This window comes from Barbus barbus, assembly GCF_936440315.1.
Source record: "Barbus barbus genome assembly, chromosome: 36".
NCBI lineage: Eukaryota > Metazoa > Chordata > Actinopteri > Cypriniformes > Cyprinidae > Barbus > Barbus barbus.
The window spans coordinates 17,584,416-17,602,190 of NC_136714.1; the positions used below are offsets into that span (position 1 = coordinate 17,584,416).

The 17,775-nt window shown below is 37.4% G+C and overlaps 2 protein-coding genes across 2 annotated transcripts; both read right to left on the bottom strand.

Moving 5' to 3' along the window:
• Positions 1 to 1,834: 1,834 nt before the first annotated feature.
• LOC306856106 (heparanase-like) lies at positions 1,835 to 8,353 on the bottom strand. The gene is made up of 12 exons (XM_079395130.1): positions 7,876 to 8,353; positions 7,658 to 7,797; positions 7,075 to 7,203; positions 6,568 to 6,741; positions 6,271 to 6,442; positions 6,095 to 6,142; positions 5,906 to 5,999; positions 5,679 to 5,785; positions 2,930 to 3,044; positions 2,688 to 2,812; positions 2,433 to 2,585; positions 1,835 to 2,263 (listed from the first exon to the last, which is right to left on the bottom strand). The coding sequence occupies exons 1-12, from the start codon at positions 8,091 to 8,093 to the stop codon at positions 2,104 to 2,106; spliced, it is 1,635 nt and encodes a 544-aa protein (XP_079251256.1). The 5' UTR covers positions 8,094 to 8,353; the 3' UTR covers positions 1,835 to 2,103.
• Positions 8,197 to 17,477, bottom strand: LOC306856105 (helicase POLQ-like). The gene is made up of 18 exons (XM_079395129.1): positions 17,009 to 17,477; positions 16,351 to 16,930; positions 16,079 to 16,257; positions 15,751 to 15,951; positions 15,179 to 15,251; positions 14,985 to 15,082; positions 14,809 to 14,907; positions 14,533 to 14,678; positions 14,045 to 14,284; positions 12,989 to 13,130; positions 12,791 to 12,895; positions 12,493 to 12,703; positions 12,151 to 12,308; positions 11,765 to 11,863; positions 11,245 to 11,418; positions 9,545 to 9,658; positions 9,303 to 9,437; positions 8,197 to 8,646 (listed from the first exon to the last, which is right to left on the bottom strand). The coding sequence occupies exons 1-18, from the start codon at positions 17,201 to 17,203 to the stop codon at positions 8,563 to 8,565; spliced, it is 3,033 nt and encodes a 1,010-aa protein (XP_079251255.1). The 5' UTR covers positions 17,204 to 17,477; the 3' UTR covers positions 8,197 to 8,562.
• Between the last annotated feature and the right edge of the window lie 298 nt (positions 17,478 to 17,775).

Genomic DNA, 17,775 nt, shown 5'->3' on the forward strand with positions numbered 1-17,775 from the left:
AGGGTAGCCCAAGGGGTAGCCTAAATCTCTGACACTGCCTAAATCCCCTCAAGTTTCCAGACGACGCCTCTTAATGAAGCTGAGAGGGCTCTGTGGACACAGCACACTGCTGGAGTGAGGGCTTGTGTTCATTGGCCGTGGGATTTCTCATGGGAGATGGAGAAGATGTGTGACTGGCAGAGGTTGCCAGAGTCTGCTCTCCTCGTCGCACACAAGCTGCGTATTATCAAGGGCCACTGCAAACAACGACCCCTTCAGCATCTGCCATGCTCAACTTAGCACAGACACCGCAGGGCTTACTGCACTCGTTCACGAGAGAGCCATGCAATCCGTGATTTTCAGTAAAATGTGCTTAGAATGTGGTAAAGATTGATTGCATATTATTTATTTAAGAATTGAACAAGTAATAGAAAAAATCTTATGAAATAAAGAGAGGAACATTAATTTTCACCAACCAATTACATGCATTAAGTAAAATCTTTGATAAATAATTATGACATTATTAGATAATAAGTCATAATTATAAGATAAAAAGTCAAAGTTAGGAGATAAAACATCATAATTATGATTTTAAAAAAATTAGTCTAATAATTGAGTCTAAATTATAACAAAATTAATTATGACAAAGTATGAGATAAAACATCAAAATTATGAGTCATAAATGACATAAAAATGAAATTATGAGTAAAAAATTATGAGAAAGTCATAGTTATGACATAACCCAAAATTAGGAGAGAATACAAGTATGACAAAAGTAAAAATTCAGAGATAAAATATGAGACAAAGAGTCATGATTATGACGTAAATAAACACAATTATATTAAATTGAACAAATTCAAATAATATTGAAATTATGAATGAAATGATTTTCATAATCTCTTCATTTCAATATTTTATGTAATAATTGATTTATCAAAGCATTATATATATATATATATATATATATATATATATATGATATATGATTCCTTATCTAAATAAATAGGATTTTTTAATGAACCTCTTCAAACTTTGTGACAACAGGATATGCCAAATAAAAGGTTAAGTATTTATCCCAAACTAAAACCTCACAATACTGCAAATCACCAACAATGAATAAAGTTTGTGGTCTTAAAGGTCTGTGGTCTACATTCATACATTATGTAATGTGGCTTCCAAAATGATTCCTTTCCAATTCAGCCTCTCAACAGTGGTAAACATCGCCTCCCGGTGGGGAAAACACCCCACTGCAGAGTTTTGACACAAATTAGGCATTGATCAAATGTTCAATAATTTGCTATTATTAACGTGACTGGTTAAATAAAACTGCGGTCATTGCTTCACAAAAACAGCTTTCCTTTTGAGAACAATCCACATGCTGGTGGTTTATTTTAGATGAGGTTATAATGCCTTTTCCATGCTTTTTCGATCAGTTGAAATGTTAATGTTAAATGATTATATACAACTTCCATCCTCCTCTACATTAAAATAAATCAAACTTTTTTCACAGATTACACAAGCAGCCAGTCAAGAAATATGTATCTGTATTTATACCAGCTGTGTTCTCACTTAAGATATCCCAGATGTTTCATTTTTGTCTAATGTAGACTCTCTGCTACAATCATCACACACAGAGAGTAACAAGTGCAATGAGACCTCTTATGTCTACTCTTTGAGAGGATTCTTAAATGTCTAGATCATTTTATGATACATCTCTAAATTTAGCTAAACACACACACACAGATGTGAATCACACAGACAGAAAATGACTAAGAATCAAAAGGCTTGATTGCTATAAGCGCAGAGGGCCGCATGTCTGCATGGAAAATAATGGATCACTTCAACAACAAAATGTCCTGACAAATGAGCACTTTGATCAGTTTATTTCAACAGATGTAAAATAGATTAAACCCAGTGCATGTTGTTCATGAAGTATTAAACAAGTTCTTTTTGGCTTCATCTTGATATTTGTAATAAATATGAATTTTCATAAATAACAAAACAGTTATAATATATTAAGACACTGATTCAAAGTTCCCTCACATAAAACAGTGTCACAGCAAAATATTGTCATCACACATTTTGTGTCCCTGATTCTCCAGTGAAAGCAGTCTTTATGAGAGCTCATTTGCATACCGGAGCTTGTGCTTCAATCAGAACATAGAATGCAAATGAGAACCCAGGCAACTTGATGTGTTCTCCAGGTGACAGCTCACGTCCCTTCAGCGGAGGTAGTGTTCGGTCATCCACCATCTTCAGCACTTGTCCATTCAATTTGACTGACCTAGAAAATGGAGAAATATTACAATTTAACAATCTCAAGGTTGTTACTACAAATAGTTGAACATTCTGTGTAGTCTCTCTGATAATATGAGGTACTAAATGTATAATAATATGTAGTATAGCATGATTGCATTGCATAGTCCAAATATTGTGAGATCATGAGACATTACCTGGAATAAAGATTCTGTTCGCCAGTCTCAGCTGACTGTAGCACAAATGCATTAATGGTGCTGTTGGCTGTATGCCCAGGCAGACTAATCGTGACTTCATTTTTGTTTAGGTTTAAGGCAAATAAGGTCACAGCACCTGGTCTATAATGTGTGCTGAAAAAGAAAAAGATACCATGTGTAAAAAATCTGAACCTTTTTTTTAGTTAAGTTAGCCATCTTTTGAAAATAAATCACTGTGAATGAGAATACAAGTACCTTTTTCTGTTAGTGCAGTGAAGGTAAACCCGTATTGGTTTCTTTGGTCCTGAATTCATAAGAACTTGTACTTTTAAGACCTCTGGACCAACAAGCCTTTTGTATAGCAATGATAGCCAGTAATCCTGCCATAATACAAAATTGAATTAAAAAAAACAAAACAAGGATAATTGACTAGTCCACATCCCTGGGCCGATACAGAAGTTATGCAACAAAGATGAAACACATAAAAAAACACTTACTGGAAGAGGATCTAGGTTATCATCCACTAAATGGTACGTGCCAGAACCAATTAACACCTGTCTGATGACGACATCTAAACCAAGCTTGGCAGCAAGCCCCAGTTTGTCCAACCACCTTCAATAAACAAGACAGATATAAATATAATAAATTAATATTTTTTACTTATATATATATATATATATATATATATATATATATATATATATATATAAGTAAAGATAACAACCCCCGCAGCATGTGGACAGGCATTAAAGCCCTAACGGACTATAAGAACAGCCCCTCGTTGTCCAGCCATGATGCCACGCTTCCTGACACCCTGAACCAGTTCTTTGCGCGCTTTGACGGTCACTCCAACAGCATGGAAATCCAGACAGCACCATCACCCATAGAGGAGCCGGTACCTGTCTTCGAACGCCATCAGGTGAGATCCACGCTAAGGAGGATCAATGTCAATAAAGCAGCAGGACCAGACAAAGTTCCAGGTCGCACGCTGAAGTCATGTGCTGACCAACTGGCGGGGGTGTTCACCAGCATCTTCAATCTGTCTATGCAGCAGGCTGTAGTCCCAACATGCCTTAAATCAACTACCATTATTCCTGTGCCCAAAAAAACAGTCAGTAAAATGTCTGAATGACTATCGCCCAGTCGCTCTGACACCAATTATCATGAAGTGCTTTGAGAGACTTGTTCTTTCACACATCAAAGCCAACATCCCTGCTGACCTGGACAGCCTACAGTTTGCTTACTGTAGGAACAGATCAACAGAGGATGCAATCTCAATCGCACTTCACACCACCCTTACTCATCTGGAGCATCCCAATACATATGTTAGGATGCTATTTGTAGATTTCAGCTCGGCATTTAATACCATTGTGCCATACAAACTTGTAAACAAGCTGAATGACCTGGGACTAACCACCACACTCTGTTCATGGATTTTGGATTTCCTCACCAACAGACCACAGAATGTCAGGGTGGGCAACCATACATCATCTGTTATCACCATTAACACAGGAGCACCGCAGGGATGCGTTCTTAGTCCAGCTCTCTTCACCCTATTCACACACGACTGCAAACCCATCCACTCCTCTTCTAACACCATAGTGAAGTTTGCTGATGACACCACTATAGTGGGAAGGATATCAGAAAACAATGAGTCTCACTACAGAGAGGACGTCCAACACCTAATCAAATGGTATGGGAACAACGGTCTGGTTCTGAACACTGCCAAAACAAAGGAGATCGTTGTAGACTACAGGAGAGTCAAGAAAACAACACCACCCCCCCTCTACATAAATGGTGAGGAAGTTGAGAGGGTGAATGACATCAAATTCCTGGGTCTACACATAACAAAAGATCTCACATGGACCATTAACACATCCCACTTAGTGAAGAAAGCTCAACAGAGACTTTTCTTCCTAAGAAAACTCAAAAAAACAAAAGTGCCAACCCAGCTCTTAGTAAACTTTTACAGGAGCACAATAGAGAGCATCCTCTGTCACTGCATCACAGTGTGGTACTCCAGCTGCACTGCAGAAAACCGCCGAGCTTTGACCCGGACCGTCAAAACTGCTCAGAGGATCATAGGAATCAAACTCCCGAACCTTGACATGATCTATGCTAGCCGTCTACAGAAGCGAGCTAGCAACATCATCAAGGACCCAACTCATCCAGGACACAGACTTTTTGTACCCCTCCCATCAGGGAAAAGATATAGGACAATCAGAACCCGCACAAACAGACTAAAGAACAGCTTTTTCCCCAGAGCTGTAGCCTGTGCCACCCCCCCCAACACACAAATAGTTAACCCTTCCTCTCTTCTCCCTTCCTCATGTTTGCTGCTAATGCACAAAGACACTTATTGGACATTAATGTTTGCACTAAATTACCACATTGTAAATAGTGTTATATTTTATTATCTAGACACTCTATGGGACATTCATGTCTGCACTCAACTACTATACTGTAAATACTGTTACATTTCTATCCTTAAATTTATCTTGTCTATTATTATACTAAGTGCCTTTTATTTTATTTTATACAGTAATTTTATACTTTTACTACATTTACTATGTTCTGTGTGCTGCTTTCTTGTTTTACTGCTGCTGGCCTCTGTGAGCTACCAAACAAATTTCGTTGTATAACTACAATGACAATAAAGTCTCTTTACTTATAAAGTCTCTTTACTATATATATATATATATATATATATATATATATATAAACTTTATAAAGATTTATGGTTCAAATAAATTCAAAGACTCCTGACAAGATTTTCCACAAAATTATTAAGCATCTCAACTGTTTTCAACAGCAGCAAATCAGTATATTAGAAAAATTTCCGAAGGATCATGTGATACTAAAGACTAGAGTAATGGCTGCTAAAAATGCTGCTTTTCCATCACAGGAATAAATTACATTTTAAAATATAATACAACAGAAAATAGTAACTTAAAATTGTAATAATATTTCACAATATTACTGTTTTTACCACATTGTTTTTTATTAAATAAATGCAGCCTTGGTGAGCATAAGAGACTTCTTACAAATAAACTCACATTAAATTACAATTAGGCTACTTAAATGTAAAACCATTTTATTTTTTAATTAGAACAATTAGAATAATTATGGAAACCTGTTTATCAATAACTACCCTTTTTTACATTTATGTTGCTATTTGTATTTGATTGCACATTGGCTGTTTTAATTTACTTACAATCTTTCATCTGTAATTTTTTTTTGACTTACATGAAACCAGCTACAAACGTGTCAGAGAGTCCAACAGCACCTCCACCATATGCCGAGCTCGTCTCTCCTAGCCAAACCTTCTTCCCCGGAGAAACAGATTCAACAATCTGAAGGCAGAATGTTTATCACTTAATTTCAGTCATTATCTAGTCACTGCTGAATGTGAGAAATTTGAATGCCACAAAAGACTTCCTGTTTTAATATATTGAGCAGGATTACTCTGGTACCTCAAGGACCTCGTTAATTTTTGTTGCGAGAGTATCAAGCACTTCAGGGTCCAGGAAATCCTCTAAAGACGTGTCTCGGCCATTCACATAATAGCTGTTAAGAAGAAAAAAGGCGAACAAGTTCAATACAAAGACAAAGAAATCTAATTTATTTATGATTTTAGTGAAAGGAAGTAAATCATAACTTACTGATGCCAGGTGCATGCAGTAACAGCCTTTGCTCCAGTCTCCAAAAACCTATAAAAGTCAATGTTCAACCATGTTACGTTTCTTCGATACCCAAATGCATTAGTATTACTGATGGTGCAGACAAGATGCATCTCTGAAAAATCCATTAAAAACAAGAACTTTCTCTGAACACTTACCCAGTTAACAAATCTTTCCGGTGATCTCGTGGCTGACTAACATCTGGTCCATATAGTCCCGTCGAGTGGTAGACCGCAGATTCCTGAAGGATTTGATGCAAATGGACAAAATCCTGACCGAGCTGGTACCCATCCACTCTGATCCCTGCTTTTTTCTCATAGCTGTTGGGTTCTACAACAAGAGATTTAATGCTGAGGCATCAACGTAATAACAGATAATCATATAAAAATTATTAGGTAATTTAAAACAGTAAAAGTGCATATGCATAAATTCAAATGAAAGATCCCAAATCCTACCATTCCCCAGTTCCCAGGACATCACATACTGCCTGGACTCACAGTACTTCAACAGCAATTCTGCATTTGAGCTGTTCCATGTGTTTTCGCTGGTTCGCAGCAAAGCATTCAAACCGAAGATGAGGTCCAAACCAGAGCAGTTCGCAAAAGCATATAGCAGATCGACTGCATATTCTGCAAGAAACACAGACACTTGACTTTTATGTTTTATGATCAGTGAAAATCTGAATACAATAATGGGTTCAATAATAACGATGGCTCAGGGACAGTCTGAGAGAGCTTATATATATACATATATCTACTGTATAGCTGCTATAGTTAATAGCTGCCATAGTCTTTTTGTAAAGAAGACTGTTGATTAAAAATACAACTTTACATTTTCTGACACCTAAACATGTGCCAGCAGAATTTACATTTTTGCCAGAGAACACTATTTTGTGGAACTGACTCATGATAAATTCCCTATTAGGTAATTAATTATTTAAAAAGAAGTGAAATTAAACGTACCAGAGAATTTAGTCTTTTTGTATTTCCCCTCTAGTTCCTCCTGAAGTAAAGTCTTTGACTGTAGGACCCATTCTTGCTTCAACCTATTTTCCAGAAATGGAGGAAATTCAAGTCTCTCACATAATTTTCCTGTTGGAATAACAGTAGATGTGGCTGATTAAATAAATCCAATAATAATAATAATATTTAAAGCATAATAATAATTAAAACACTCTCGCTCTCTCTATATGTATGTATATGTTTGTGAGAGAGAAACCATATTCAAAGTATTTGTATCAGTTTCAGTTTTGGTCAAATGTGGAACAAAGTTATGTGATGCAATATAGCTTCCAGTAAAAATCACCTTGAACCCAGGTGGTAAAATATTGTAAAAAAATAAATAAAAATTGCTCAGAAATATAAAGGTATGTGTGTCGAAATAAATTTGACAACATTTTATGTTCAGGATGTTTGTGTGAATCAGTTCATTAAAGTCATGCTGTTGAAGTCAGATGACAACACACACCGCAGTCAGCTTTCTCAGCTTGAGGATGTGGTTTACTTAAGTTTTAAGTCATGTATTGATGCTAAGTGAACAGGTTACCTAGAACAGCGCTGCTGCTGTTGTCTCTCGCTTGAAAATATCTTCCGCGTGGGTTGAATTTCATGAAATCTTGTTTGGTACCTCCAAATCTCAGAAACGCTGGGATCAAGGCTTTGGCAAGGGTTCTTAATTTCGGTGAACTGCATAAACACCATATTCCTTCTTTTAAAGTTACATCACAACTTTATTAATTTGAGGTCTGCTTTAAGAGAACTTACTTCAGTAGGTTCATGAACTTCTCCTCGGCGATTAAACTCGCATCTATGGCCACGGAGAGAAACCTTTCGTCCACCCGTCGGGCAACATGGGACAGATCCAGGTCGACGCGTATTGACTGAACATCATAAACAGATATCACTGTTTTGCCCCCTTCATACAATGCGCCAAAGCAAGCAAGAGCTACAATCGTGGAAACTGCTGTGGCCGTAGACTTCATCTGTTCGATCCGCCGGTGTCGTCCTCACTCGGGCTTTGTTGGCATTACTCATCCGAAACACACAGGCGAAATATTACTTGTTTTTTTTTTTTTTTTTGGCACTGTCAAAACTACTTCCCTCTTTCTTGTTAGACCAGTTCATGACAATTAAAAATCCTGGGTGTGGCTTCAGGATTCATTTATTTGCATACCTTAATTTGATTGGCTGGCACTCACAACAAGAGAGGCAGCGCTGGAACTTTATCATGCTGTTTGTGATTGTTTTCCCTTTATGGCAGACTGCTTATAAAGTCTTTATGACACAAAATAACACATGACCATGGTAATGAGTAACAGAGATGCTACTAAAAACGAGGTTACTTCCATTTTTATTTCAGCCAGACATGTAGGCACAAAATAGTTTACATAATGCCAAGTAGATTAAATAATATACATGCTATTTACATCATATAAATAAAAATAAACAAAATTACAAAGATGAGATATCAGATGGAAGCATAAGCAGGTCATCCACCTCCTCCTGCAAGGCCTCTGCTTTCTCTTTTATTAACATCTGAAATTGAACATCGAGAAAGTTAACATTAATAAAAAGGTGTTTTTTTTCTTATATGTACATCGTAAAAGTATAGTTCACCCATAAACTAAAATTCTTTCATACTCTCATGTTATTCCAAACCTGTATGACTGACTTTCTGATGTGGAACGAAGAATTTCCTGAATGTCCTGGTCAGTCTTTTGAATGCATTGACAATATACAGTGACAAATACATTCTGAATAACCAAAAATAATTACAAAAATAGCCTTGACACACTCTGAGGAAGGCTGAAGGGTGCATCAGTGTGCAGTGTTTTAGTCATTTTAAATGTTTCTATTGTAGTGGCCATAATGCAAATAAAGGATTTTTAACTTTTTTGGACTGGAAGAAGTGCATTGGATTCCTAAAAGAAGCCTTCTTGAGCTGAGCCATCATCACCATGTGAGGAAACACCTTTATGATGCTTTTATGATGGATTTGATGTCAACATTTGATGTCAATGCATGAAAAAAATTAAAAATAAATAAAAATTCAAAGAAATTCTTCATTTCTGAAGAAAGTAAGTCATGCAGGTTTGGCTTGAGGGTGAATATATGACAATTTTTAATTTGGATGAACTTGAAAAGCTAAACTGAAAATATAATGCTGCTATATAGTGTAATATTGTATTTACTTTTGCTGATGCAATCATTTGATTTGCTTGTCTTTTGAAGAGGTTTTCAATAGTTTGGACCAGAATTTGTGGATCTGCATTGGCAAGATGTGCCAGTGTCTTGTAACCAGCGTTATACAGCTGCTTAGCACGATGCTGAAGTAAAAGAGAATGAAAGAAGAAAAAATAAAATCACAGCTCTCAAGCAAATGTTCTGGTCACAGTTATTTTAAAGAGAATAGATGAGCAGCAACAACACACACCTCCATGACTCCAGCCACCTCCATGAGTGGAATGAGCTCGGCCTGCACACAATAAGTTAATCTATGGGTCAGCTCTGAGAGAAGAGCCTTGTAGGCCCAAAAGTCCTCCAGCTCCTAAAATGGACAGACAAATCTCATAGTACTCCAATCCATTAATGACTCTAAGATAGGAACAGATGTACAGGTACATCTAAAAAATTTAGAATATTGTGAAAAACTGCATTTTTTTGTAACTGATTTCAAAAAGTGAAACTTTCATGTATATATTTTAGATTCATTACATGTAAAGTAAGACGTTTCAAAAGTTTTTTTGTTTTAATTTTGATGATTACAGCTTACAGCTGTAAGATCAATCAAAAAAAGGATTTGCAAAGCAGAAAAGTTCAAGTTCTTTAATTAAAGTATGTTCAGTTATGCACTCAATACTTTGTCAGGGCTCCTTTAGCACAAACTCCAGCATCAGTGAAGAATGGCATGGAAGCGATCAGCATGTGGCTCTGCTGAGGCACTATTGAGCCTTCAGCTCGTCTGTATTGTTGGATCCACTGTTTCTCATCTTTCTCTTGAAAATATCCCATAGATTCCATATGGGGTTCAGGTCAGGCATGTTGGCTGGTCAATCAAGCACAGTAATATCATGGTCAGCAAACCACTTGTAAGGGGTTTTGGCACGGTGGGCAGGTGCTAAAGTCCTGCTGGAAAACCAAATCAGCATCTCCATAAAGCTTGTCAGCAGATGGAAGCATAACGTGCTCCAAAATCTCCTGGTAGATGGCTGCATTGACTCTGGACTTGATAAAACACAATGGACCAACACCAGCAGACGTCACGGCACCCCAAATCATCACTGACTGTGGAAACTTCAAACTGGGCTTCAAGCAGCTTGGGTTCTGTGCCTCTCGAGTCTTCCTCCAGACATTGATTTCCAAATGAAATGCAAAATTTATCTGAAAAGAGGACTTTGGACCACTGAGCAACAGTCCAGTTCTTTTTCTCCTTAGCTCAGCTAAGATGCTTCTGACGTTTTTTCTGTTTCAGAAGTGACTTGGTAGCCCTTTTCCTGAAGACATCTGAGCTTGGTGACTCTTGATGCACTGACTCCAGCTTCAGTCCACCCCTTGTGAAGCTCTCCCAAGTGTTTGAATCAGCTTTGCTTGACAATATTCTCAAGCTTGCGGTCATCCCTGTTGCTTGTGCACCTTTTCCTACCCAATTTCTTCCTTTCAGTAAACTTTGCATTTAATATGCTTTGATACAGCACTCTGTGAACAGCCACTCCTTTCAGCAATGACCTTCTGTGACTTACCCTCTTTGTGGAGGGTGTCAATGATTGTCTTCTGGACCATTGCCAAGTCAGCCGTCTTCCCCATTAATGTGGTTTCAAACAACAAGAGATACCCTGAATTTATACTGTAGGGATGGTCGTTTAATGAAACTCAAATAAATATATATAAATATTCTAATATATTGAGATACTGGATTTTGACTTTCATGAGCTGTAAGCTCTAATCATCAAAATGAAAACAAAAAAACTTTTGAAATGTCTTTACATGTTATGAATGTAAAATATATATGAAAGTTTCACTTTTTGAAATAAATAACGAAAAAAATGCAGTTTTTCACGATATTAAATTTTTTTAAGATGTACCTGCATATTTGGCAGCTGATATGTCTTAAACGATGCCTGGAAGTGCCCTAACCTCAGTGAAGTGCAGCACGGAGGAGCCAAACGCAGAGGCTGAGCTGAGAAGAGTCTGTACAAAGCCTCTGGTCAGCTGAAATCTATCAGACACGTTCCAAAGGTTTGTCTCCTTCAGTAGGGAGTACAGCACCAGAGCCAGATAGAACCTATTCACTACCACAATGTCCACAGACTGAGACGCAGGTAAAAGAAACAGGAACAAAAACCATCATTGTGAAATCCAGGTCTGATGATGTTTCACTTTAAATCATAGTAAATCATTATTTTCCACCTCGGAAACTAAAGAAGGGGTAACTGTAGATTTAGCATTAACACTCTGCAAATCCTTTAAGAGGATTAGGATTGAAGTAAGACTATATTCAAGACACGTTTAAGTTTTTTAAAACATTGTCAGCTAACGATATCTGTTTACAGCAGTTTCAGGCTTATTATACCTGGGCTGTTTAATCCAGAACAAAAACGGTTGTGAATGGCTAGTATAGTATACTGAAGTATGAAAAGAATGCTGTTTTGCCAACCTTCCTCACGCTCTGTCCCGCGGCCTTTCTAGCCACAAAACTTTCAGGCACTCCGACCGCAGTGGCCATCTTCTGCTCAGCAGCTGACAAATTCGTAAACTGGTACAATGAAACATTTGTATTAGGTATGAATACACAACTGAAACTAAAGAAGAGTACATTAATGACATTAATACAAATATAAACACTGTTGCACCCTATATGTCCTTAAAGGTGGTGATCTACTGTACTGTTCCAAGTTTGAGGTCAGTAACTTTGTCATAAATTATATAATAAAATGTATTAAACTGTCCCTTTAAACTCTAATAATATTTCACAATATTACTCTTTTTACTTTATTTTTAGTGTGTAAATAAAACAGGTTTAACCCAACAAAATCATCCCACCTGCCTGAAGTAGATCATCCAGTCTGGTTTGCATTGATTCACCATGTCATATGGAGTAACCAGATACACTAAGTGAAGAAAACTATTGAGGAGTAAACCCTCCAGCCCTTTCGATAAGTCTCGGTAGAGCAGGTCACAGTAGCTTAGGTCTATTGAACCTGAAACAAGTAACAATTTAAATGGAAAAGATTAAAAAAAAGGAGGCTCTGAAAAACCTACAAATGTATCACTTTTAAACTGGGTTGTATTGCCACCATGTGGTAAATGAGTAAATACCTAGAATTATTTCTTACTCATCAAAACATGACATTATTCAAATCCTCATGCCATGCTTAGTTTTACCTTTGAATGTTGCTCTCCCAAGCCTGGTGATTTGGAGAATGTTTTGATTATTTACATCAGCAGAGACTTCGATGAGGCTCTTCTGCTTCAGGGTCTCTATAGACTCCACAGTAAGGTCCCACAAACTCCTCTCTGGACTGACCTGAGCCTCCTGCACACTAAGCAGTGTGCCTTTCATGAAATCCCTCACTTGTTCTACAGTTGTAGTTATCTGAAATCAAAGGAAACACATTAGTGTTTGCACTTCTAAACTAGACATCATTTCTCAATTATCACTGCATCAAAACATTTCACAAACCTTCAGCCCAATGAGTGACAGGACAAGACTGAAGAGGCCCCTCCCTCCATCGTGTAGAAGGTTACTGTAACACTTCTCCATGGGAGTAGACAGCAGTTTTTTGGCCTGCAGTAAACATATGCATCCATCCATCCATATAATACAATACAATACAATATAATATAATATCATTCATTTAAAAAAAATCTGATTCTTTACCATGTTTATATCTTTGTCCTGCAGGATCAGGATACTCTCACCCATGGCATCAATACCTGCTCGTCCTGCTCTGCCTACCATCTGTTTGTACTGACTCATCTTTAAAAACTCTGTAGCTACATATGGGGACCGCAGAATGACCCTGAGAAGTAGCATATGGATGTGATTAAGAAACACATATCAATAGAGGGTGTGCACGTGACGTTACCGTCAGCTGGAGTGACTGTGGTTCCACCCACTGAGTGGCAAAAAGACTGAATGGCAGCATTGGTTTTCAGCGTGAATGCTGTGACAGAACACACAAAACACATCTAAGGCAAGAAAGAGCTTTGCAATAGCTTTGACAAGAAATCGGAAGAATATTTTTACAGACTGCTGAAAGCTACATAAAAGAGAAGCAGGGATCCCTGCAATTCAAAGAAACAAATGGAATCCAGGCAGCGTAACACAGATCTGCAGTTAACATTTTATATTAATATGTTGAATTTTGTGGTAAAATCATACCCTATATATTGTATTGTTAATATACCATATTGACAACTCATCAGTTAAATATTTACTATCTTATATTCTGCATAACTGGATGTTTTTAAATAAACACTGACAAAAACTATACAAGTGTTTGGCCTGGATGATATGACAACATACTGTATATAAGGGATCACCCGGATTTAGACCAACTTATTTTTTATTTACAAAATGCGTTCACAAGCAAATTTGCTTTATGTATTTCACCGGCGTTGAATTAATGTCAGATTAATTAATGGCACATACAAATGTCAGGAAACACGATTGCTGGCTGCATATCAATATCCATGGACCACTGGATCTGTGGTAAGTTGTAAGGAACACTATATTGAGTCCAACAACCTTTAGTTTAAACTGATTATCATTTGTTTTACTCGAGTTTTCACAGCTTCCGTATTAAATCCAGTCATGCAGCAGGCTCTTTTGCCACTCAGTTCGGCTGAGAGGACATGTTCCGCCGGTAAAGTGACGTAAATGCATACCCTCTATACAGATTTGAGGCTTTCAGATGCATAGGCCTACACGAACCTGCGTGCAGGAAGGTTGATGCCAGCAGCGAGAGTAGAGGTGCAGGTGAGGAGGCAGAGCACCCCTGAAGAATAGGCCTCTTCTACCAGTTTCCTCTCATCACTGGTCAAGCCGCTGTGGTGGTAGGCCAGGCCAAAGGGCACAGTCTTCTGCAGCACAGGACACAAGGATCCATTCCCACTGCTCTTCAGTTCACCAAGAAGAGTGGCTTTCTCTGCCTCCTTATGTTTCAAAAACTCCCTGAAATTTTTTTTTCATTTCATAAATCAAAACTCTGAAAAGTGATTTTGAAGAATGTTGGTAACTAAACAGTTTTAGGTCCCATTGTCATCCATAGTATAGTATTTTTTGGCCATAGAATGGAAGTCAATGGGACCCAAAACTGTTTGGTTACCAACATTCTTAAAAATGTCTTCTTTTTTGTGTTCTGCAGAGGAAATCCACTTTTGGGTGGATTATCCTTTTAAGGGCTCTAAAGGTCTACTCACTTATTTAAATACTTGCAGATCATTCCAGCTAGATTCTCGCAGTTCTTCTTGGTGGCACAGAAAATAAGGCAGGACTGCTGAGGGATGACTTCAGTAGCCAGAGCTATGATGTGGTCAGGGTCCATTTTCTGCATTCCACTGGAGTACTGAGAAAGTCCATCGCACAAAGGTTCAATGAGTTTAGCAGATCGATATCTTATTGAGTTAATAAAAAAAAAAAAAAAAAAAAAAAAAGCTTAAACATGTGGAGCTTTGGCCACAAATGATCATCAATACCTTAAAATCCAGGAGTCGTGAGAAACTGAAGCATGTCTCTTCCCTTGGGTCGACTTCATATATGCTGTCCTTTATTTTTACATACTCTTTCAGCTCAACCTACAGAATCAGCAGTTATTTATTTGAATTGAGTTGATCAAATTTAAAGCCTTATTAAATCACAGTAAAAGTCTTACAGGTCTGAAATCGTTGGTGTAGTTTTCAGCTTTCAGGAAAGTCTGAAGATCTCCCACGTTGCCTAGAGTTGCACTCATACCAATAATTTGAGTGGATTCTGTGGAGAAATGACAATGGATTTGTCAGACCATCACACAAATGAGTGACCATCACACAAATAGAGTACTGCATGTGTGAGTCTTCAGATACTCACTGCTCATGTACAGAACCTTTGACAAAGTCATCTCAAGAATTGGCCCCCTGCTTCCATCACCAACCATATGGAGCTAAAAAAAAATCATTTGAAAAGCTTATACACACTACTGTTCAAACGTTTGGGGTCATTTTTTAAAAAGAAATTCTTACTTCTACTCAGCAAGGATGCATTTAATTGATTACAAATGACAGTTAAAACCTTTACATTGTTACAAAAATGTATTTCAAGTAAATGGTGCTGAATCCTGAAAAAAACAATTAAGCTGCTGTTTTTTGAGCACCAAATCAGAATATTAGAATGATTTCTGATGGATCATGAGATACTGAAGAATGGAATAATGGCAGCTGAAAATTCTGCTTTGCCATCATAGAAATAAATTACATTTTAAAATATATTAAAACAGACAACTTTTAATTTGTAAGAATATTTAACAATATTACTGTTTTTACTGTATGTAAATAAATGCAAATAAACTTTACCGACCTCAGACTTTTCGGTAGTGTATCAAAGCAAAACCGAAACACAACAAAAAATATACTTTAGTAATAATAATAGTTTGTGATACATACCTCATCCACAACAACCAGACCAATATTGTCTAGACGGTCATTTTCAATCAGTGAATTGACAAGACTGTGTCCCTTCTCAATAGTTGTGACATACAGAGAGTTTTTATTTCTTCTCTTGACCGGAGGAAACCTCCCTTTACTGCCAGCATACTCTTCGACCATGAAGTCCAACTCAATGCCAAAGCTAGATAACCCTCGAACCTAAAGGCAAATCAATGCATATAAGTGTATCAACAACACAGTAATAATGATCTAAAATGGCTTGATTTACAACTGTCCCACTTGTTTAGATGATACATAAATCATACATAAATGTGTAAATGTATACCTTTTCCTGAACCAAGGATATGTACGGCAAAATAAGCAGTGCATCTTTCTTTCTACACAAGAGCTCTTTAAATATGAGAATCTCTGCCACAAGAGTCTTTCCTCCACTTGTTGGTAAAGAATAAATGAGATTTCCCCTTTGTTGCACCGAATCCAGGGTCAAACACGTCTTCTGCCACTCTGAATTCAAAAGAACAACAAGAGGATTAAAACACTGATTTACCAGATGCCAATAAGGACAAAACTGGAATGTAAAGAATGTGAAATACTTACCATACAAGTCCTGGATTCCCTTTAATCTCAAAATAAGGTTTTTAACTTTGGACGGGAGACCAAAAAAAGGGCCCAGGTCCTGCTCAGCTGATATAAACTCCATGGCATGCATGGCAAAACTTATTTCTTCAGTCATCACAGCTTCCTTTTGTTGTACTGTCTTGGAGAGAGTACTGGATGTTGCTGCATTGTCAAGCAGTACTTTCTTAAGATGATCTTTCATGCTTCTTCTGGCCTTTGGGGGTGGCTTGTTGACAGTGAGATCTGCATGATTGACAGCTGGCCTGGGATCCATCAAATCAGGGGTAGAGGTTTTATGTTTACCCCTGGAAGGGCTTTTGTGTGGAGTCGTGACTGCTTTTTGAAATTCAAGTTGAGAGCTCGGCAAAGCTCTAGATGATGAATCTCTGAAATCCTCTGCTAAGACTGAGTCTGAAAGCTCATCCTCACAGGCATTTGGAGTCTGCTGGTCATGACACTGCCTCATCTGGAGCTCCACATCTTCAAGCTTAGCCAGAAAGGAGCTGTCACCCACAATGCTGTCATAACCCTCAAATAAGTCCTCATTGTCACTGCAGCACTGCATAAGAAAAGAAACGCCATTGGCATGCTTGAAGCAATGTACATCTTTCAGTGAAAGTAAGAAGTGTCTGCTTACCAGCTCTGTGTCTTTATTCCTACTCATGTCTTGAATATGAATGTGTCCTTCAACAGTAGAGCATGTTTCTGATGTGAAACTTGACCGCTTCTTGGCTGGAGTGATGTGACTTCTCATGCTATCACTTGATCTCTTTCTTGAGTACGAAGTGTTGCGCTTTACCACAATCTCGTGCATGTGGTTGTCAGTATACATTACTAGTGTAAAGCTTCTGGAAACTGATATTACAGCATTGCGTGATAATACTGGCGTACTGTATGGTCAGTAACTGACAACAACAAAGAAGCGAAGCTGTTTATTCATCCATACTCAAGTCTTTACGATAGTTAAGTAACTTACGTTAGTCACTACATCAAAACCATTACAAAACAACTAAATATCTATTATTACAAAATAACACTTGAATAATGAGCGGCGACACACTAGCCAATGTTTATCAAAAGCGAGGACTTTCGAAAAGATGAGTGATGGAGTTAACCAATGGGAGTTCGCCTTTGGACCACGTGACAAAATGCAAAAAAATTCTAAAAACCATAAAACTTCAAAATCCCTTTATATATTTTCTTTTTATTTTATTTATTATTGAAACTACTTTTCAAAAGACACGCAAAATGATCCATACACTTGCAAAACTATAAATCTACAAAAGTTTTTTTAAACAATTTTTCTATTAGTTTATTATATTTTATTTGTATTATTTACCATTGATTCTTCGTCAGTGATTTTTTTCTATTAATTAGGCCTATATAATATCAATAACCAAAACT